This window comes from Sminthopsis crassicaudata, chromosome 5 (assembly GCF_048593235.1).
Source record: "Sminthopsis crassicaudata isolate SCR6 chromosome 5, ASM4859323v1, whole genome shotgun sequence".
Lineage (NCBI taxonomy): Eukaryota > Metazoa > Chordata > Mammalia > Dasyuromorphia > Dasyuridae > Sminthopsis > Sminthopsis crassicaudata.
In genome coordinates, this window is record NC_133621.1 from 44529014 (window position 1) to 44552904 (window position 23891).

Here is a 23891-nt window from a genome sequence, read left to right on the forward strand (position 1 = left end):
ACCATGGCGAGAAAATAAGGCAGTTAAATTGACAATATCAATGATGGGTCAACAGTTCCTAGTCAAGAAATCCAAGGATTCTGAGACACTCAGTATTTCAGAGCTGGTCCTTCTACCTGTCAACCTCCACTTGTTTGATTGAGGTCACCTTATTTAGAATGGAAAAAGAAACATACTCAACATCTGTTGAGTGCAAACACCTGAGAGTTTCTGTCATTTAAAAAAATGGATGCACTGAATGCTGTTTGTAACCTGTAGGATATGTAAACCTTCATTGAGAGTTAATTAAATCTCAGTTCCCATTACAGATTTAATCTGCTTCAGCCCAGCTGTCGGGTGTGAAGGTGCCGGCCTGTCAACAGCACCCATGTCAATCAGGTACCTTGGCCACATGACAACCTTGCACATCATCCATGCCAGAGGTGTCTGAGACGAGATATTGGTGAGAGTGAGGAACTGGGTGTGGAGTCTGGGTCTGGATGAGGAGTGACCCAAGTGACCTTGAGATGCTCACTGAGTGCCCCTGATCTAGGCTGATTGATGGCTGAATAGGATACAAGCTGTTGCTAGGCTACCGGCTCACTGGAGAGAAACTTTCTCATTCCTCTTCATCTCATTGATGTCACAGAAAGCCCTTGGCTCATTCTAGGATCAAAACCAAATGCTGGGTTTGATTTCCTACTCTTGCCCATGACTTAGCTGGCTGACCAAGGGCAAGTCACCTCTGAGCTTATCTGTGAAATGGGTGTGACAATAATACAATTGCCTCATTTTATAGCTCATAAGATCACAAACTATAGATCCAAAACGGATGTACCTCTGAGGTCACCTCGTCTAATTCCTTCATTTTTCAGATAGGGAAACTGAGGTCCAGAAAGAACTAAGTGACTGAGCTAGTGATCACAATGTAGTAAATAAACAATATAGCCAATTTTTGCTTCCAAATAATGTTATAAGTGATATATATTACATATATAATATAATATTAACTGATATAATAAAATGTAGCATTTTAGTTTGCAAGTGTGCTAATCATTGTAATCTAAAACATTCAGACTAACTTCAGTGTTATAGATTGACACACAAAGTTTTAGTTTTCTGTTGTTTAAAGCAACTGTTATTTCTGGTACATTTTATCATGAACATGTTTGCTGGTAAAGGAAGACTTACTTCTTTCTCCCCAACTCATGACTATGTCCCCATGTTTCTGTTTCCCCTTATACCACCATACTGAAAAATCCTCTTTTTTTCCTCTTGCTCAAGATACAAAAAATGCCTAATTGTGATGTTTTCTGCTAAAAGGAAAGCCTTCCCTTTTGAGATACTGTGTTCAACAAGTCAGGAAAATTTCCCAGCCCCACAAAAGTTTTTCTTTAAAATGCCCCCTTCTCTTTAAAGGATTGGGGGATCCTACTGGTGAGTACCTAGCTTCAGCTAAGCCCCATGAGCCTATTTGTGTTTTTTCAGCAGCTTCAGCACTAACCTTCATCCTTGACACAAAGGGCATCATATTTGTTGCCAGGAATCAGCTCACTTTCAATTTTCACATCCACAGCTTTCAGACTCTGCTGCTCCCCACTTATCTTGCCGCACACCGTTGTCCTAAAATAGAGGAACGAGACAAAGGAAAACTTCAAGTGGAACTGGAGAAAAGAGGAGCAATTACTAGTGCTTGTGGGTCACAGTGGTCACCAAACATTAAACATCAGCACACCAGCTTTCAGTTGGGCAGAGATATCACCCATAAAACGCTTTGACTAAATGTACTGGAGTGGAAAAACCCATTCTGGGGGAAGAAAAAGAAAGACAGGAAAGATTAAGAAGACAATTCCAGAGCATCTTTTGGATTAATTCAAGGCTCAGAGAGTAACACATGTTGGGTTGTTGTTGTTTTTCACACTGGCTTAAAATATGAAGGTGAAAAATTATTTTTGCATTTGCTAGAGAAGAATGCTGCTTGTACCACAGTCCCTCAAAGCCAATGGGTCTCAGATTATTAACTATAAAAATCTTTCCATCCTGATCCAGGCTCTTTTCCAGGACTGCTGGGATATGTCCTTCTTCAACTAAAAATCCAGAATTTGTTTTTAATAAGAAATCATGGTGGGGGGAAGGAAAATGATGGAGTCTCCAGAAACTAAGTCCTAAAGGAGAGGAGTAGAGGAGAATTTAATTAATATTACAAAAAGAGCAGGGTTCTTCTAACCACAAGATTGATGGAGCATGTGAAGAGGGAAAATTCAATTGAGAAAGTAAGAATTGAGCTTGAGGTCTTCAAATGGAAATGTTAGTCTGGGAAAAGGTACAAAGGACAACTCAAGAAATGATTTGGAAATGTAAGATATGACTGTGACTACTTCTGGTTTTTTAGTCAGTCAGAGTCATTCAGAAACTATTGAGTATCTACTGTATACTGTTCTGGAATACCAAAGAATACTAAGAGAATTAACACAGTCCTACTCTTTTTAAAATTAAAGCTTTTCATTTTCAAAACATATGAATGGATAATTTTTCAACATTGACCCTTGCACAATCTTGTTTTATAATTTTTCTCCCTCTTCCCCCCCAACCCATTCCCGAGATGGCAAGTAATCCAACTAAACATGGTAAAGTATATGTTAATTCCAATATATGCATACATATTTGTACAACTATCTTGCCGCACAAAAAAAATCAGATCAAAAAGGGAAAAAAAAGAGAATGAAAACAAAATGCAAGCAAACAACAACAAAAAGAGTGAAAATGCTATGAATGCTATGCTGTGGTCCACAGTCCTCGCTCTGGGTGCAGATGGCTCTCTTCATCTCAAAATTATTGAAACTGGTCTGAATCATCTCATTGTTGAGAAGAGCCATGTCTATCAGATTTGATCATCATATAATCTTCTTGTTGCCGTGTACAATGAAATTCTGGTTCTGCTCACTTCACTCAGCATCAGTTCCTGTAAGTCTCTCTAGGCCTCTCTCTGTAAAATCATCCTGCTGATCATTTCTTACAGAACAATAATATTCCATAGCGTTCATATCCCATAACTTATTCAGCCATTCCCTTACTGAAGAGCATCCACTCAGTTTCCAGTTTCTTGACCCTACAAAAACGGCTGCCACACAGTCCTACTCTTGAGAAGCATTCTACCCAAGCAGAAATGCATTGCATAAGCATACAGGACTGAAAATCAATTAGCAATTCAGTGAAGTGTGATGTGACTGATGGCTATCCAGGGAAACTTCCACTGAAAGATTTTGAGATAGATTCTGATAAAAGATAGGCAGGATTTGGATATAAGGTGGGGAAGCACTCTAGAAAGGAGGACCACATGAGTAAAGTAAAGTAAATTTGCACAATGTTTAGGGAATAACTAATAAACCAATTTGGCTAAAACATAGGATACCCATAGGGGATTAAGAAGAGGAATGGCAGGTTATGCCCATAGAAGGGAATTCAGAAATCATCTGGTCCAAATTCCTGATTTTTTACCCAAGTAAACTCTGGTCCAGGGAGATTAAGTCACTCATTCAAGATGACAGTTATCAGAAGTGAGATTTGAACCTATGATTTTTGACTCTTAAGCCAGTGCTTTCACCAATGAGCCATACTACTTTAGGTCTTTATCCTATATGTAATAAGGCCATTTGACATCATGGGGACAGAATCATCCTTGCAAGCAGGAAGATTTCACGGTAATATATTCAAACCATGGGCTAAGCACCATTACATTCAGAAGGAAGGAGGAAATATTAGAGAACACTAAATATTTTGACTGAAAAATTGCCTTACATTGGGTTGATTGGGAAGCTAGCCACAAAACAATAGCAATACAATTTACAACTGACTTCTCAGAGAGAAAAACTATTTCAGATCAAGGAAATTGTCCAAATACAATCTCACTTCGGGACAGCACAATATTTCTTCAGCGTTATAATGCCATAGTATACTTTAACATTATAGAACCGAACTTGGTGTTAGGAAAATCTTTCCTTGACTCTATCCAAAAGGATCCAGCAACTAAAGTAACAAAAATAATTTCTCCTTGAAGGTCTTGCTGAGACCGGCCTCTGATTGTTTTCTTTCCTTAGCCTCAGTGCATACAGGTAAGTGTATTTTAGGTAAGTAATCGGATGCTGATTTAGCTCACTGTTTAGGATCTTTGCCAAAGGCAACACTGTCCAACCGAAAGAAAACTAGTCCAATTGCTTTCTTTCACACCCATTAACAAGGATTACATGGAATAATACCTTTCGTTGCTAATCATCCAGCCTAAACCTGGGCCAAGACTCTGGGACTCACTCTGATTGCCAAAGTTACTTATTGTAACATGGGCAAGTTTCCAGAAAATGGTGCCTGGAATTGTTGTTCAATCATTTTTCAGTCATGTCCAATTCTTTGTGACCCCATTTAGGGTTTTCTTTGCAAAGATGCTTTGATTTGCCATTTCCTTCTTCAGCTTTTCTTTTTATAGATGAGGAAACTGAGACAAACAGGGTGAAATAATTTTCCCAGAGTCTCACAGCTAGTAAGTGTCTGAAGCCAAATTTAAGTTCAAGAAAATGTGTCTTCCTGACTTCAGATACACTCTGTGTACTATACTCCAACTACCTGGGATCAAGTGATGGATTATAAAGTATTTACCTGATCTTTCTACCAGATTCCATTTTAGTTTGTGCATTTCACATCATACCCAGCATGTTAAATACATAATGAAGGAAGGATGTTTGAGGGTAATTGGCCAACTATCAGCTTGTTCCAATCTTCCTTTCTAGCCATTCTTCACACATATTGTGGAACCGCCTCACTTTTACTAATCTGAACTGCTTTTCTCTTAAAAATAATAGTTGCTCACATTTATATAGGAAGCTAATATTTGCATCCTTTATCTCAGTTTGATTCTCATACCCATGTTGTGAGGACTTGCTATTATTATTCCCATTTTATAGATGAAGAAACTGAGTGATTAAGTGACTTGCCCATAGTCATACAGCTAGTAAGTATCTGAGGTCAGATTTGAACTCAGATTTTCCTGACTCAAAGTCTTTCCTATCAACTAGTCCACTCTGACAACATTCTCTCCAAGGCCCAACCTAAGGGATACTCCATTTTGTAGCTCAATCTGAACAGCCAGAAGGGTCAAGTTTTCTTAGAGTACATTGTTTGAATCTCTCCTTAGCTATCATCACAACTTCAATCTACATTATATTATATTTACTTCTGTAAATTTATATATATATACATATATATAAAGTTAATATAATAATATATATAAATTTAATATTTACTTCTGTTTTTCACTTTCATTGCTTACCCCACACCAATTCCCACCATGAAAAAATGTAAGCTCCCTGAGAACAGACACTATATCAATTCATATTTTAACAATCTGCATATGTTTAACAAAAATAATTTAGCAACAATTTAACAATCTGGTAACAACTTTACCAAACATTAATAAATAGCAAATAATATTTATAGAACTGAACTTAATTGGCTTATTTGGATTCCTATGATAAGGGAGTACTTTTCCTCTAGCTTCCCAAAATGCTAAAGACATTTTGGTTATTACTTTTTAAATCTATCGTCAGCTTAATGAATCCTTAATGTCAGTTGACAAAAAATTGTGATACACTCATTATGTTCTAAATAATGTCCTAGCCACTGGGAATACACTCTTCAACTCTACTCAAATAAGCTCCCCAATCTTCATTGCTCTTACAGTTCCCCGTGTTTCATAAATCCTAGGTCTGACATTCTCAGTCAGTTAATTAGTAACTGTTTATTGAATCACAATAAACATTTAATTTATTTGCAACTAAAAAGTAAATCTGGAAAAAATCTATTGCTTATCTATCTCTAGAGATCACTTCATTCTGGACCTCATGGTATAGTAAAACAATGGAAAAACTGGCATTTATGCAGCCTTGTATATTTTATGAAATGTGGGCAAAATACATTATTTCAATGGCAGTTCACAACAACCCTGCAAAAGAAGTAATGCTGGGGATTATTATCTTCATGTTACAGATGAGGAAATTAAGGCTAAGAATGGCTAAATGGATTTGACTCAAAACTAGATCTTATAACTCCTAAGTTCAGGGTCCTTTCTAGAACCACACAGCCTAAATCTAAGTCAAATTCTATGGAGGAAAGAGTTAAGCAACAAATAATGTACATCACCTAGACACCTTCATTCAATCAACATTTACTGAGAAACTACTATATTTAAAGCCATTAGGTACTCTGGCAGATTACACACAGCAAAAGAGATGAGACACATTCAAAAATGGTGATGATACAATAGTGTGTGATCATTGAGACAATAGGAGGTAATAGGGACCTCAGAGGTCATCTACCATAACCTTCTTTTATTGATGAGGATATTGAAACTCTGAAAAAATGAAATTAGGTTTAATGGAGGTCTGGATTTATTTGTTTGTTTATCTGTTTATCTATCTTACTATCTATCTATCTATCTATCTATCTATCTATCTATCTATCTGTTTATTGTTTATTGTTATTTATTTTTTAATCTTTTTTAGTTGAAGTTTTTTTTATTTTCAAAACATATGCCAAGATAATTCTTTTCCACATTGACCCTTGAAAATCTTGTTTTCCAATTTTTCCCCACCCTCTCCCCTAAATGGCATGTAATCCATTATATGTTAAATGTGGTAAAAATATATGTTAAATCCAAAATAGGCATACATATTTATACAATTCTCTTGATGCACAAGAAAAATCAAATCTAAAAGTAAAAAAGAAAAAGAAAAGAAAATTCTAGCAAAGTAAAACAAAAAGAGTGAAAATGCTATGTTGTAATCCACCCTCAGTTCCCACAGTCCTCTCTCTGGGTGTAGATGGCTCTCTTCATCACAAGATCATTGGAACAAGCCTAAACCACTGGATTTATTTCTAAACTAATTTAAGTGATTTGCTAAGATTTGTCTAAGTGATCTGTCATGAAGGTGCTAAGTAGCAGAACACAGACTTCAACCAAGTGCTCTTACTTCAAATCCAATGCTCTTTCCATGAGACCATGTTGACTCCTACATTTGGTTGTGTAGGATATTAAGGCTTGTAGATTGGAGTCTACAAAGCCTTGAAGAGGCAAAATTGTTGGGCATTGGGGCAAGGAAGATTTAATGAATTGGGAGTAGTAGAGGTGAGGGAAGAGCTTGAGCAAAGATGGAAAATAGGAAATGGAATTTAACAGTTCAGTTAAGTCAGAGAGTTGGCCCAAGGGATAAGACAGGGCACATTCCTCCTCCCACTTCCTATCTCTACTTTCCAACACAAGATCTATTATCTGAAAGTACAATGAGGAAATAAAAAGAACAAGTATTAAAGTTGGAGAGCCACCATGAAAAGGCTTAGTTAAGGATATTTTATATCCATGCACCCCATTGACTTTTGGGCATTGAATTAGATTAAAAATACATAATGGGGACACAAGATGATACAGGTTGAGATCCAACTGAACTTTCCCAATATTCCTCTCCAAACAACTTTAAAATGAAACCTCAAATTAAATTTTGAAGTGGCAGATCATAAAAGAGAGAAAAGGACCCACATGTACAAAGATGTCTGTAGCAACTCTTTTTTGGTGGCAAAGAATTGAAAATTGAGTAGATTCCCATCAGTTGGGGAATGGCTAAATATGTTATGGTATATGAATATATTGGAATATTATTGTTCTATAAGAAATGCACAGGCTGAGCATGGAAACTGATGCTAAGTGAAGGGGGCAGAACTAGCAGAACATTGTACACAGTAATAGCAAGATTATGTGGTGATCAATTATGATAGACTTGGGTCTTCTCAGAAAATCAGTGATTTGAGGGAATTATAATAAACTTCAGATAGAAAATGCCATTCCATCCAGAGAGAGAACTATGAAGACTGAATGCATATCAAAGCACACTATTTTCACCTTTTTTTCTTTTTTTCATGCTTTTTCCATTTTGTTCTGATTTCTGTCTCCCAACATGACTCATATGGAAATATGTTTTTTAAAAAAGAATGCAAAAATATAACCTAAAAAAATATGAAAAAATTTTTTTGGAGTTACAGAGCCAACAACAGAGAGAAATTTTTCCAGCCTACAATTAAAAGGTCCACAGGAAAAGTCTGAAACATCAAGGTGGGCCTAAGCCCAAAGTACAACAGGAGTAACAGCTATAGATCTTGGAAGTAGACGGTAGCATCAGCTGCTTTGGAAGCAGGAGTTTTAGGTGTAAAAGCTTTGGGATCTTACAGTCCAGAGATATGGGGAGCTGGACAACAGATCAGAAAGAGAATACAGGGGACTCTTTTCTGGCATTTGATGTAACTAGCACTGATGGGTAACTCTACTGCCTATAAGTAGTTCTAGATCATAGGTCTAGGATGGGAAGGAAGGTTTCTCATTAGTCACAAGGGAGAAAAAGCCCTGGTCACAGTTCCAGGACCAAGTGGAGTTCTTGTACTTGCAGCTATAGGGGAAACAGGGATTTTTCCTTGGTAAAGATCAGAGTGCAGATCATGATAGAAGGATTACACTTCTGCCAGGATTATCTCACCTTGGAAAACTTGTAAAACTAATTTTAACATAATGTTCAAATTCAAGAAAAAATCTGGAAACATAAGCAAATAAAAAAAAGGAATTTGACCCTAAAAAGCTGCTATAATAGCAGGGAAGACCAAGATATAAAAATAGAAGACAACAAAGTGAAAACAGCTACAAGCAAAGCCTCAAAGAAAAATGTTAATTGGATCCAGACCCAACAAGAATTCCTAAAGAGTTGAAGGAAAAAATAAGCTCAAAGGTTCATAAAATTATAAAATTTATAAAACACTTTGATCCAGACTCTACTAAGATTGTACTCCAAAAAGACCAAAGGGAAAACAAAAGGACCTATATGTACAAAAATATTGATAGCAGCTCTTTGTGTGGTACCAAAGAATTGGAAATAAAGGGGATGCTCATCAATTGGGGAATGATACAAGTTGTGGCATATGATTGTGATGGAATACTATTGTGTTATAAGAAATAATGCAGAGCTGCTTTCAGTAAAAAAAATGACAAGATCTACACTAATTGATGCAAAGTGAAATGAGAAAAATCAGTAGGTCATTGTGGAGAATAAAAGTATTGTTGTAATGATGATCAACTATGAAAGACTTAGTTATTCTAATCCATACAATGACCCAAGGCAATTGCAAAGGATTAATGATGAAAAAATGCTATCTACCTTATAGAGAGAAATGATAAAATTTGAGTGCAAACTGAAGTATATTTTTCTCACCTTTTGCTTTTTAAAAATATAGTTCATATAAAATATTTTTCATGATTTTGTATATGTAATTGAGATATTGTTTGCCTTCTCAGTGGATTGGTGAAACCTGGAAGGAGGCACAAAATCTGGAACTAAAAATTTTAAAAGAAAAGAAAACAAAATAAATAATTAAAAAAGAAAAAGAAAACATAGCATAGGGACAAGCACAACTATTAGATTTCCTTGTAAAATGTTTGATGAAAAGAGATACTGTATGTAAAGTATTTTGAAAACCTTAGAGTCCTATATTAGACATTACTATGTAAACATATAGGCTACATTACATGAACCACCTGCCTATTAACTTTATCATTAAAAGAATGTTTTATAGGAAAAAATACACAATAAAAAAATAACATTCTAAGCAACCATCTCATGATACATTTAAAAACATTTAAAAACATGAAACTTGCCAAAGTAATTTTTGCCAGGTTTTCCCAGGCTTACCAAAATCTGAATTAAGATCTAAATTATGCAATGATGATAATTAGTAAAATGGCTGTTTCAAGCAGAATTGGATTGCAAGCGGCAGCACTGGATTGTTTCCACCAACTCCAACTATGTCATATCACTGGGCTGTTCATTTTTTCAGCTGGAAAAACACAATTTTGCTGGAGCACCCTGTTAATTCTTGCTACTGGGGTGATTGAGGCTTGTGAATCACTAGGACTTGGGAGTTCTGAGATACAGTGGGCAAAGTTTATCAAGTGCCTTTACTAAATTCAAAACCAATATAGTTACCTCTCAAAAGTGTGGTGTGTGTGTGGGTCTGTGTGTGGGGGTCCATCAAACCACCCAAGAAGGGGCCCACTAAGCCAGCTCACAAATGGAGCAGGTTAAAAGTTTTTGTGTTGATCAGAATTAGAATGAAACCATGAGTGCTTCTTATGCTTTTAGGCCCAGCACAATAGAGAGGGGGGAGGAAAAAAGGAATAGAAAAGGAGGAGAAGGAGAAAGAGGAGAAGGAACGAGGAGGCAGAAAAGAAGAAGCAGAAGAGGAAGAACAACAACAACAGCAAAGTAGAAGAAGAAAAAATAAAGGAGAGGGAGGGAGGAAGAAGAAAGAGAGGATGGAGAAAGAAAAAACTTTGGTTTTACACATACACATACATCTCTGGGGAGGCATGTGCTACTGGGGATAGATATAGGCTGTGCTCTAATTAAATTTTTATTAAGATGAATAGCTCAGATTTGTAGAGGACTGGGACTTACTATCTCTTCCATTAAAATATAAGTTCTCTTGAGGGCAGGGACTATTTCATTTTCATCTTTTTATTCTCATCACTTAGCACAGTGTTTGCCACACTGAAGGTACTTGCTTAACAAGTGCTTTCTTGATTGTTGGGTGTATTTAGGGTTGTTTCCTGTTTTAGAAGTTCTTTGGGGGCAAGAAGGATGGTTTATTTGTCTTTGTATAGTCTTTCCCAATTACTTGCCTTATTCCTTGTGGGAATGGAGTGGAAAAATAAGTTAATAAGGGCCATTTCACTTTTGCAAATTAGGCAGGAATTGCTCCCATATGCCAGAAGGTGAAGATGAGATATAGGGAAGTCAAATAATTTACCTAAAATTGTACCTTATGGAGAAAACCATAGAACTTAGAATTTAAAGATGATCAGATTGACCCTTCTATGCTTTCAGGAGGTGCAAAAGCCTCCTGGGTTGCTCATGTTTTGTGGCCCTAACTGAGTTTAACTTATGAGATTGATGAGTCCAATATAAATTAAATGTGTTTTCTCCAAAGATGTCTTTTGAGACACCTAATGGAGAGTTGGGGTCCTTTGAAATTAAGATGCTTGGTTGCCTTGCCCATGGTCTTATTTCTATCAGGTCTGGCAGTTTCTGTTTTAGAAACCAGCTCCATAAATCCATGCTTAGTTGAATAACTATCAGATGTCTAAAAGAGGATGCCATTCCAGTGGAGATGTCATAAGTTAAGACTATAAACCAGTAGGATAAGGAATAGCTACTTGAAAATTCATTAGGGATTTGTTTGTGGCTCTCTTTGAGCACAGCACACAGAATGTGTTACCTCAAGCGGTCAGCTGTGTGAGAAGTTTGCGGTTCAATACTGGGTAAAGGTAGGTTCCTGCTAACACAAGCAAGACAGGAATTCTTACCCACTTGTGAAATCCAACCTCAGCAGGCAACTCTTACCAAGGCCATAATGGCTGTAATCAATTATAGGACCCTCAGTGCAAACAGATTATTAAAGTTGACTACAAACTTGTAAAGGGGCCTCAGTTAATTAACTTGTTAATGATTTTTCCCTGTTTAGAGACATTAGCCCAAATTTCTTCTATATTCTTTTAAACAGTCACTGTCTGTGCTCTTGTTCTTTCAGACCTTGGGAAGAAGGGAGAGTTCCATGATGAATTGAGGAGACTGGGAAAGGAGATTTGTGCCTGTTAGAGCTGGGAGGTGATTTCCTGGCTGAGGTCTGCCTGGAATTTACATTTATTTTCTTTGGTAAAATGCCCAGGAAGGCATTTGCCTGGAGGGTGCTATAAAAGACACTAAATAAATAAAATAAATAATATGTTGATTCCCCCCACCTCATCTACCTATTTTAATATAAAAGAGGGGCATATATACATATGACCTCACAGGTCATAAATTTATAGATGTGAATATAGCTATAATATATTTTAAACATATATACACACATGTGTATATGCATATATTACAGATTTGGATACCTTTATAGGCCCCCATTTTGTTTCAAGTTGATCAAGTAAGTAGAATTTAACAACTATCTGTTATCTTCTAATTATGTATTTAAACAATGGCTACTCCCAAGGTAAAGGAAATCAAGCTGAAATAACAAGGCATTCTGAGGGAAAAATCAGGCAAGTCAAATTGCCACCATTTTGACCGCTAGCTCCCATTAACCCCACTGGAAATATCCCAGGACCCTGAATCCAAGAGACTTGAGAATAACTGCTTCCAGCCCACAATCCTCTGTTATCCTCCGGGGAAGTCATTCTTAAGGAACTGCACACTGGACTTGCTCCTGCGTGCACTATAGCCACAGCTACTGAAAACCCAGGAAAATAAGACCTTGCCACCAAAAGTAGTTCAAGATCATAAAATAATATGATTTTAGCCTTGGAAATGACATGAAAAAAAAAAAGGCATTCACCCCTGCTTTACTGCTGTATGCTAAAGAGCACGAGATGGTTCCATTCATTTACCTTGCAGCTGTAACCTTCCATAGGTGACATCTCCCCATTAGAATGTCAGCTTCTGGAGGACAGGCAGTGTCTTACTTTTCTATTTGTATCCCTAGTGCTTTGCACATAACAATACTTAATAAATGGATTCATTCATCTATTCCGTTCATTCATGTCCAAGTTTGGCAAAAGTCAGTCAACTCCTTTTGAAAGTCAATTCAATTCTGTTCATCAAATATTCATTAAGTGCCTACTTAATACTGTGTTGAGTGATGGCGATCCAAAAACAATAACTAATGAAACCTTTCCTCAAGGGGCTTAGGTCAAGGAGGGTGGAGTTGGAGTGGAAGATGGGGAGAAGGTACAGCATACACAATGTAATTTTACAATAACCACTGTGGGGGATTAGCAAAGGCCTCGTAGGAGAGAAGAGACTTGAGGGGAAAGGTGATGAGGGACCACATCATACCTAAACCACCTTGATCCAAGATGGTCCCACATAAAAGGCTGAAATAGATGTTTTATCGGCTTTAGTGAATTTATATTTATACCTTGCGATGTGAAGTATAAGATGACAACATTCTTCCTATAGACCAACTGTCCATGGCAACATTCCCAACTGTAGCCCCAACCAGATTACAATGTAATTGAGAAATAAATAAAAATACAATAAGACACAGATAATATTACTTTTAAAAATGAAATCATTTTGCAGCAGCAGAGATTCTTCCATATAGACTAGTAGTCTCATTTTCATCTGCATTTGCCATTATTGTGACATAACCATCATTTCATTTTCATATATGGATGATCATAGTCAACTGAGTGATCATCTCTTCTGAGTCACTTTCTGCAACAATTTCCTTGGTGTGGAAATTCCTTGAACTGACACAAATTATAACCTTTCTGTGCCTCAGTATATTGTTACCATGAATATTAAGGTAAAAATATTCATCTCTGGGCAGTTAAGTTCTTGGTAAAATGTCTTTCCAAACTCAACTAGGCTGAGAGTTTTGGGTGATAGACAAGTACAACCTCATGAAAAATGTTCTTTTTGGCATTTAAAAAAGTTCTTCCTCTTTTCCTCATCACATTTAATCATTCAACAGAGAAAAACATCTTTTTATATGTTTCTCTATGTGTATTTTACCTAACATTTTATCCCCAGTATATGATTATGATCAAACACAAGCTACTTTGAATTCATGCTGATCTTTTGCCTTCCCCTATCCACAATCCCTTCTCAAGAAATTCTTCATAGTGTTTTTTTCTTTAAATTGTGAACTTTATTTTTATCTATCTATCTACTTAATTATTTACTTATTTATTTATTGTTGCTGAGGCAATTGGTGTTAAGTGACTTGCCTAAAATCAGACAGCTTGGAAGTGTTAAGTGTCTGAGGTCAAATTTGAACTCAGATCTTCCTGTCTTCAGGGCTGGTGCTCTGTTCACTAACTTGTGAACTTTCTTGTTCATACTATCTCAGTATCCCATCACTATAACATAGTATCCAGCTCTCCATTTATTAAATTACCATTTAGAGTGCAAAAGAAATAATTTTTAAAAACCACAAAATGTTGTTATCTTCATTGTGGATACGCCTTCTGATAAAATCACAGCTTCTCAAATTCTTCACCTAATGAATCACTATCTGATAGTGAGCCTCTCCACATTTAACTAGTCCTCAGGCAACACTCGTGTCTGTTACCTGGCCCAAAGTAGGAGTTCTCCTTCAAGTTTTCATGATTAAGGGCAAAGAATTCCTCTCCCAATATAGACCAGCACCTGCCCTGCAGATTATTATTTTAGAGAATCACCCAAAGTTTTGAAAGATTAAGTGACTGGTCTAGAGCCTCATGATCAGCATGTATTAGAGTTAAGACCTCTTAACTAACTCAGAGGTCAGCTATACATTCCCTTATATTAAACCATGATGCTTCTCTGGTCCATGGTAAGCACTAATACATACTTATTGAAATAATCTGACTCAGATTAAATTTTTCCACTCAGAAAGAAATCTAAAGGTACAAATTATATGCAGATTAGTGATTAACAGGTAAACCAGCATGACATCTCATCCAAGTTAAAACACAAGTTTTATGTCACAGAACATTAAGTTCCACACAACTTTCCCTCAAGATGTGTCAGGCTCTCTCTTAATCTCCTATCCTTTAGTAAAAGCTCTTTCTAGCTGTTTAGATCAAATTCAGATCCTTAAGAGTTAAATGGAAACAGACTGCTTAGCGCCCACATATTAAGTGCAGCAAAAACCTATAAATCCCATCAGGAAGAGAAGGGAAGGGAAGGAAAGGAAAGGAAAGGGAAGGAAAGAGAAGGAAGGAGAAGAAGAAGGAAAAAGAGGAAGAGGAGGAGGAGAAAGAAGGGAAAGGAAAAGAAGGAAAGAGGGAAGGAAAGAAGTTAATTAATAGAGAGAAGACACTGGTATTTTTTTTTCTCTTTAATTTTTTTTATTTTAATTAATTATAGTTTTTATTAACCAGATATATACATGGATAATTTTACAGCATTGACAATTGCCAAACCTTTTGTTCCAATTTTCCCCTCCCCCCCCAGATGGCAGGTTGACCAATACACGTTAAATATGTTAAAGTGTAAATTAAATACAATATATGTATATATGTGCAAACAGTTGTTTTGAGAAGACACTGGTATTAAGGGGAATCAGGACAGATGAAACCTATAGCCTAGAGCTCTCTTTAAGCATTAGGACTCAGGGACTGCCAACAGGGGATAACTAAGAAAAGTCATTTTCTCTTTTCAGCTCATTATGCCCTTATCCATTTTTTTTCCAAAAGTCTCCAAATATAATCTAGATGTAGCTTACATCTAAGTTTTCCCAATAACATGGGGTCCCTTGCTCTTTTAAAAGCATTCAAGGTTATAAATGCATATTGGGTAGGATAATCTTTGTTTCACACCACAGAAAATGCTCGCACTTGCAGAAGCCCTTAAAACAGATCTAAGAAACATATTAGGGATTCAAAGCCTTTTCAGGAGCACAAAAGCAGATGCAGAGAACACACTAAGTACTCAAAGTAATTCCAACATTCCAGTAAGTCTCATTTTATCCCCAGACATTCTTTGGGAGACTTGGATCCTTTTGGAAGAGAAATACACTCTGGGTTTGTTGAATAAGCAATCCTCTCCCAAACAGATCAACATTTGTATGAATACCTCATTGTAAAGGCAGTGTGGCAAGGTCTTAAATTCATGTTTCCCCAAGTGCATCTCACTTTGGGGTGCATTTCACTGCCCTCCAGTCACAAGTGTGACCCACCATGTGGATGATCCTCATTTTTCTCCAAGAAGCATTCATGCTCAGGAATTCCTTTTTAGAAACCAGGTTCCCAAGCTTTCAAAATTTGAGTTACTCTCAGAGTAACTCCTAAAATTCTCAATGACCCCCAAATTTCCCTTCTCTGGTTAGAAGGGGTAAATTTGAGATCCTCTTGCCCAAGAAAGAGAAATTCTTCTGCTATACTCTAGGCTGTCCTCTCCAGCATCGTGGGTAGGCACTTGTTTGCTTCTACAGTGAGTTTCCGTAGGAACCCTCAATTTCACAATCATGACCAGTGTTTGGGCTCAGAAAATCCAGTTTCAAAAACTCTTCTCTCAAGAGAACTCAGATCTCTAGCCCCTGAGATTTCTGCTCCAAGCTAGCCATTAAAGATTCCAATGGCAAGAGACTAGATCTTCCTTTCAGAACCAACTATGCTCTTTTCTGTCATCTGAATTGGGCAAAGGTGAAAAGAAGTCCCCCCATATCCCCAAAAGTCTATACTGCTTTCTTTCATGGGCCAGCCAAAGTGGCAGTTTTTCCCTCCTATATTCCACCAGCTAATCATCTTAGGGGTTGTCCCAATCCTTGGATACCAATCAGCACAATAAAGAATTGTTCTCTTAACCAGGTAATAGTGGGTATTTCCATATTCTAAAGTGGATAGGCTGAGGGATAACATTAAAGTGGATCAGAAACTGTGACACCGCCCCCCCTTACACACACCACACCACACCACACACACACACACACACACACACACACACACACACACACACACAAGATACACATTGTATTTAAACACAATATAAATATAATCAGGATCAATCCTTCACAGAGATATTGATCTGTCCCTGGCTGTTTTAGAAGAAAGAGAAAGCTGGAATAGGACAAAGGCTTTTTCCATATGTTCTGTTACCATAATTCTGTTTTCTATTATCAATTAATTGTCTTATTACTTGCCAACTTTTCAGAGGGAAGAAAAAAAAAAAGCAAAATGTATTGAAGCCAGAACTTGCTTAATACCTCTTTTCCCTTTGTTTTTCCACCTGGTCCCTTCACTTGGCCTTCTTTAACTCATCTCCCTTCTCCTTTATTCTATAAACCCCAAATGTATTCTTGGATACTTTATCAAGGAATACAAATTGTATTTGTAGTGTGGAAAGACTGCATTTAAATTCTGCCTCCAATACTAGCTGTGTGACTCTCGGTTAACCATTTAATCTCAGTCTCAATTTCATTCTAAAATGCAGCAATAATAGCACCTACCTAACAAGATTGTGAGAATCAAGTGACACAACAGATAAGTAAAGCTCTTTGCAGACCTTAAACTGCCATCTAAGTGCTGGCTATTATTATCATTATTTGTTAAGAATTGTGTAACCTTAGGAAAAATTATTTAATCTTTCTGAGACCCCAGTTTCCTCACCTGTAAATGATATGAGATCTGTATGAGATCTGTATGTAAAGCTGTTAATTTTTCTCTAATAGGGTAGATAAAACATATGCAGTCTCTTCACAGATATCTCCATCAGTCAATCAATAAACATAGATTAAAAACTTACTATGTGCCAAACATTGGGGTTATTATAGTCTAGAAGGATGTATGGGGGAGAGGACACACAAAAAGACCTGTTTCCTTATCCACCTTCCCTCCCCTCTCCCAGCCACAACTGGACCATCCATCCTTTTTAATAGTTCACTCATTGAATGAAATAGGAAGTGATGACATAACCACTTTCTGGAGCCGAGCTTACAAACAAAGATAGGTTTTCTCTGTTCAGTGAATTTCATCCCCTTCTCAAACCTCCCTTCCCCATCCCTCCAACTCCCACACTCATCTCCCAACCAACTACCATGAGATGGTCCTGATTGAAAAAAAAAAATGTCTGGTAAGCCATTATTCCCATGAAGTAAGGAAGATAAAACTATAAGATTGAAGGATTTAGGGCCAGAGGGACCTTGGAGATCACGATCATTATTATGGAAAACACGAAGGGAGAAAGGAGCACGCTCCTCTCAGCAGAGCATGAGAATTATATGGACTTTACATACCTAGTCATACAATCATAGATTTAGAGCCAGGACTCATCCAGTCCAATTACCTCATTTTACAGAAGTACCTTGTACAGTCCAGGTCTTGCTATCATCCTAACTAGAGTGAAAATCAAAAGATCTGGGACATCAATGAAGCCCCCGCCAAGAAATGCTCTGCCCATTCCCTCCTCTCTCCCACCTCTGCCCACACCTAGGTGCCAAAAGGCAAGAACCAGGTCACGACTTAGCAATCTTTACAATCTATTATAGAGAGAGAGGTACCTAGTTAGTGTCTTTAATTGAAGTGACTAGTATTTGCTCCAGAGAAGGAGCTGAATTTACAGATGCTCTCTCAAAATGCAAATTAGGCAATCGGTCCACAGACTCCCTCATCTAGCTGAAACCCCTCTGCTTGCCTGACAAATCCGCCCATGAGCTGCTGGCCTCTGATTACAGCATGTGAACACTTCCTTTCCATAATAGCCAGGGCTCCGTGCTCATCTGGACCTAGTTACTCAGCCATGTGAATGGGCCTCTATATTAGCGGGTGCCAAGATGATGCTCTATGTATATAACGAGATGTGAGTTGAGTATTTATGGTGTTTGACAAAACACTCTTTATTGGAAACAGTTTTCAGTTTGTGAGAGCTTAGATCACTTGGCTTAGGGAGGCTTTCCTCTTGACTGACAGGTTCTTGGCACCCTGATAACCCATCTTCAAGAAGGCATCCGTTCTGGGTTGCCCCTCAAGGTTTGTGCTGTGTGTAAGGAATACACATGTTCTCGTGACAGCGAAGGCTTATGGTCCTAAAAGTAAGCAGCCAAAGAGGCATTTCTAAAGAAAAAAAAGTGGCAAAGGAATTCATTTCTAGTAGCATCCTTCACCCTGGCAGGTAAACAGTCATGGATAGATTTATATTACAGAAGGAAAGAGAGATCTCTCTTAAAAGGAGACTGAAAGGAGGGGGAAGGGTATATGTCTCCTACTAGATGCTAAGCTCCTTTAGGAAAAGCATTGGATTTTAATCATATTTGCTTTCTCTGAAGGGTCTATGGTAGGGATAGTGTCATGCAATATAGAGGGTACTTAATAAATGGGGCTAGAGGAAAGACTCATATGGAGTTCAATCTTGGCTCTGCTACTGTTGAACCTTAGTACACAAGTCCCTCTTCCATTCTGGCTTTTAAAAGCCCTTCAAAGCCTGTTCAAGTCAGGTGGAATCAGCGAACATTTATTCAGGACCTTCTCTGTACCAGGCACTGGGGTTCAAGTTAATGAACCAAAAAAAAATTAAATTGTGCTCTCAAGGACCTTCCAGTCTAAAGAGGGAGACCATAAGAAAACAACAAGATATATTCAGGATTAATTGAATATCATCTCAGATGGAAGACATTAGCATTAATGGAGATCAGAAAAAGCTTCCTGCAGAAGGTGGAATTGTATTTGGAACTTGTAGGAATGTAATGGAATCAGACTTAAGCTTTAGGGAGATCACTTTCGTAGCCGAATGGAGGATTGTCTATAGTGGGGAAAAGCTTGCAGCATGGGGACCAGCCAGAAGAGTATTGTAATGGTATGTAAATGTGAGGTGATAAGGACTTACACTAGAGTGATCAGAGAAGAGAAGGGATGTTGGGAGGAGAGAAGCAATAGGAATTGGTAACATTGGAGAAGAGGAATGAAAACAACTGAAAGAGTGAGGATGATACCATGGGTAGTGATACCTTTAACCTCACCTAGCTTTCCAGCCTCATCATTCATCATTCCCCTTCCCTCACTCTACAATGATCCAGCCAAATGGGCCTTTGCTTTGTAACTCAGCATTCCATCACCCATCTCTCCTAGTCTTTGCATTCCTGGGAAGCAATGCTTTTTTACTTCTCTCTCTTCTTTCAAGTAAACACTCGAGTACAACCTTCTACATCAGGGGAGGGAAATGTCTGCCAAAGGCTGTATAAGGCCAGAGGACATTTGCTAAGGCAACAGTGGACAATGATGAGCTGAAAGCTAGGTACAACAATTTCCCATTGGGTGAGTTCTATAAGTTGATAATTTTGGATGGTCTGCAAATTATGTTCTAAATATCAACATGGGCCTTGGCAGAAAAAAGCTTCTCCACCTCTGGTCTACAAGAAGCCTTTCTTCATCCCTTCAATTGCTAATGTCCTTCCTTTCTAACTACCTTGTATCAATTTTATATTCATTCTGATCTCTGTGCTTGAGGGAACTTCTGAGACTATAAGCTGAAGAGAAGTTCAGGTCTCCAGAGGGTGAGTTTGTTCACTGGAAGATCAATGAAAACACAATCTGGTCCAAATACACACATACACACATACATATTATTTATATATATATATATATATATATATATACATATATATATATATATATACATGTATATATACATAGATGTATATGCATGCGCATATTTATATATTTTATATAAACAAAATTTAAGCATTATATGTGAGTTAGACAGATATATGTTTACATTGATCTAGTAAATTAGACATATGTATATACATATATATGTGCATATTTATATATTTTATATAAATACAAAAGAAAATTATATATATAACAGATATTGATCTAGTAAACTATATATACATATATGCATTATACATACACACATATCCCAGACATTGTGGAAGGCACTGTGGAAAAAAAAGACAAAAATGAAAGAGTTCCTACTCTCAAGGGACTTATATTTTTTAGGAGAGAGATAACATGCCACAAATCCAACATAACGGAATCACTTGTTGATATAGAAAAAACCACTGCTTGCATTAAGAAGGAAGGAAGCCAAATTCTCAGGTGGATGGATGAACAAATAGACATATTGTAAATTCAGGATAGTTCACAGTTCCCAAATGCCTTGGGAATATTCCCCAGAGAGGGCAACTGTGCACAGGACTACTCTGCTAATCTGCAGGCATATTTATATTTGTCTGCCACCTCTCTGTAGTTGAAGTTGTGAATCCTGTGCATAGCACACACAAAAATAGTCTTGTTCCATTCCCTCTCATAGGAACAAACCAAACAAATGGGAGGTAGGGCCAAGGGCTCTGGAGAAAAGTTTTTATGGCCACTCAGTTCATAGAAACCAGCTCAACTATTAACAAAACTCCAGTGTTTGGATTTCTACTCCCTATCCATTTAGCCATCCATTAGTCATTTGCTGGGCAGTCTAATAGGCAATTGTTGATGGCTGTTTATTTTTCAAGTACATTAAAGGGGCTTTCCCAGGGTACCTACTTCTTTCCCTCTTCCTTCTTTGTTTCTATTTCTCTCTAAGTCCTCTTTCTTGTCTCTCTCCTCCTGTTTATCTTTCTTAAATTATCTCTCGTCCCCTTATTTTTTTCTGTCTCTATCAATCGGTGTTTCTGTTCTACCTTATCTCTTTCCTCCCTTCTCCCTTAATCTATCTGTGTGTGTCTCTCTCTCTCTGCTGGTCCTCCACCTTGTCATAATTACAATAAAAATAACACTCATATCCCACAGAGAATAGGATGACTCATACATACCTCATAGGGTGCTGAATAATAAGCTGATTCAGCACACAGATGCCGGGGAAATGTCTAATCGTATTTTTTTTTTAAGTTCTCAACTAGCTCTGATGTCTGGCCTTGGAGACTGCTCTGGAAGAAGAATTCCTATCTCTCTATCATATCCCTCTTTGACCAGAGTACACAAATAGAGAATAATTGTCCCTCCCTGTTCTAGGGAACAGGAGACTGGAAGACTGTGTAATATGGGAGCATGTATCAGGAAAGACAAAGTGTGAGAGCAGCTATGGGATCTGAAAAACATATATAATTTATAACTATAAGAAGCCAATTAATCTAACCCTTTTATTTCATAGATAAGAGAAATGAGGTCCAAAAGGGCCAAGTTTCTTGTCCAATGTCACATCCTTGATCAATAGCAGAATAAAGATTCAAGGCAGATCTTTTGATTTCAAATGCAGCTCACATTCCACTAATCCACCCTATTCTCAAATGTTCATATTCCTAAAATCATTTAGATTTCATTCATTTAAAAAACTCAACCACTTAATACCTAATAGTACAACAATAAGAGCTAAATTTTATATAGCACTTTAAGGTTTGCAAAGCATGTAATAGCATATGTTATTATCATTTTTAGCAATTAGGAGTAAGTGATTTACCCAGGGTCACACAACTAGTTAAGCACTAAGTGTATGAGATTAGATTTGAAATTAGATTTCAGGACTGACGATGCTCTATTGCATCCATCTCTCTGCCCCTATGTGTAATCTTTTGAGCTTTACAACAATCCTGGAAGATCTTTTTTAAGATTTTTTAAAAATAGATTACATTGTTAGCACTATTGTCTATCTACCCAGGTTACTTACACCTTCGGAATCTAATACTTAATGTGCAACAAGAAAATGGGATTTACACACATATATTGTATCTAGGTTTTATTGTAACACATGTAAAATGTATGGGATTGCCTGTCATAGGGGGGAGGGAGGGGATAATTTGGAAAAATGAATACAAGGGATAATGTTATAAAAATTACTCATGCATATATACTGTCAAAAATTTATAAATAAAATAAAATAAAAATAGATTACATATAAGGAAACTGAAGTGGAAGGAGACTACATGACTTGCCTAGAGTCACTAAGCTAGTAATTGATTGAGGTGGGATTTGAATGTAGGGCTTCTTGACTCACTGTACCACTTAGCTGCCTCTAGTGGAGAGAAAGAATAGCATTTGGAATAAGGAATTTATTGTAGTTGAGTCATTTCAATTCTGTTCAACTCTGTTGCTCCATTTGAGATTTTCTTAACAAAGACACTGGAGTGGTTTGCCATTTTCTTCTCTAGTTCATTTTATAGATGAGGAAACTGAGGGAAATAGGGTTAAATGTCTAGATTAGAGTCACATGGCTAGTACATGTCTGAGGTTGGATTTGAACTCAGGTTCAAATCTGGGGCTAAGTCCAGAGCTGGCGATCTATTTATTGTACCACCTAGCAGTCTCAGAAAATATGGAATAGTTGGCTTCAAATCCTACCATGGTCCATATTGATTCTGTGATGCTCAGTTGCTGAATGGATGCCAGTCTGCATTAACAGAGGGAATTTTCATACTAGGAGTTCCAAACACCAAAGAAATCATAGATTGTGACCTCCAAAAATTGTACCATACACTGTCAGAGTAAGTTTTCATAGTGGAAGTTCCACACACCAAAGAAATCACACCTCATGACCCTCTAAAAACTGTTTAAAATACCATGTTAGATATTTGAGGATTATATTTTTTAAAAAGAGGACATGGTCCCTATCCTCAAGGAACTTAACGTCATAGACAAAATAAGACCTGCACACAAAAATCTCTAAGATTTGTTAAGTGTGTAAAAATCAGTTCACACTGTCCAGGAAGTATGGGACAAAGTAATAAGGGGTCACTTCTAGCTAAAGGGATGAGGAAATGTTTTATGGAGGAGGTGACATTTGTGAAATTAAGAAAATGGTGAAGGTGTTTGTTTTTCTGGTGAATTACTTTCCCCCAAAAGCTCTGGCTACAAATTGACTTTTTATAACAACTCCCCATCAAGACTGTCCTTGATTTTCATTTTAACCAGTTATCGGCGTGTAAAAATATTACCTGAGGACAAGGAGAGTTATTATGGATGGGGAAGGGAAGGAAGACATCACATAGGAAGATTTTCCTCCACCAAGAAGGCAAAAATGGTAAAAAGGAAGTTGATATCCAAGATTAGTAAGGAGATAGTTTGAGAGCATCTATTTGCCTTTGAACTCAAATCACTTTGCTCAGATAAACAGCTTATTTGGATATTGAAAGAACTGGTGAGTAAGATTGTGGGGCCATTATTGGTATTTTAAAGTCTGCAGGAAGTCAGAAAGGAAGTTCAGGACTGGAGAAAGTAAATGTCCTAATTTTTCTTTTTTTAAGGCAAGGATAGAATTTACAAAGTACAGATAAGACAGCTTCATTTTGATTTCTTGGAAATTTTTAGAATGGTTGGCAACCTCCTAGAAAAGAAGGAATCACTTTAAAGAACCAGTTTGCTTTCATCA

General features: G+C 37.2%; 1 protein-coding gene across 1 annotated transcript in view; it reads right to left on the reverse strand.

Moving 5' to 3' along the window:
• The window catches only part of SUSD5 (sushi domain containing 5), a 100104-nt gene that overhangs the window by 50369 nt on the left and 25844 nt on the right, over positions 1-23891 (reverse strand). The window contains exon 3 of the mRNA XM_074272217.1: positions 1484-1602. Within this exon, the coding sequence (XP_074128318.1) occupies positions 1484-1602 (119 nt within the window). The remainder of the gene's footprint in view (positions 1-1483; positions 1603-23891) is intronic.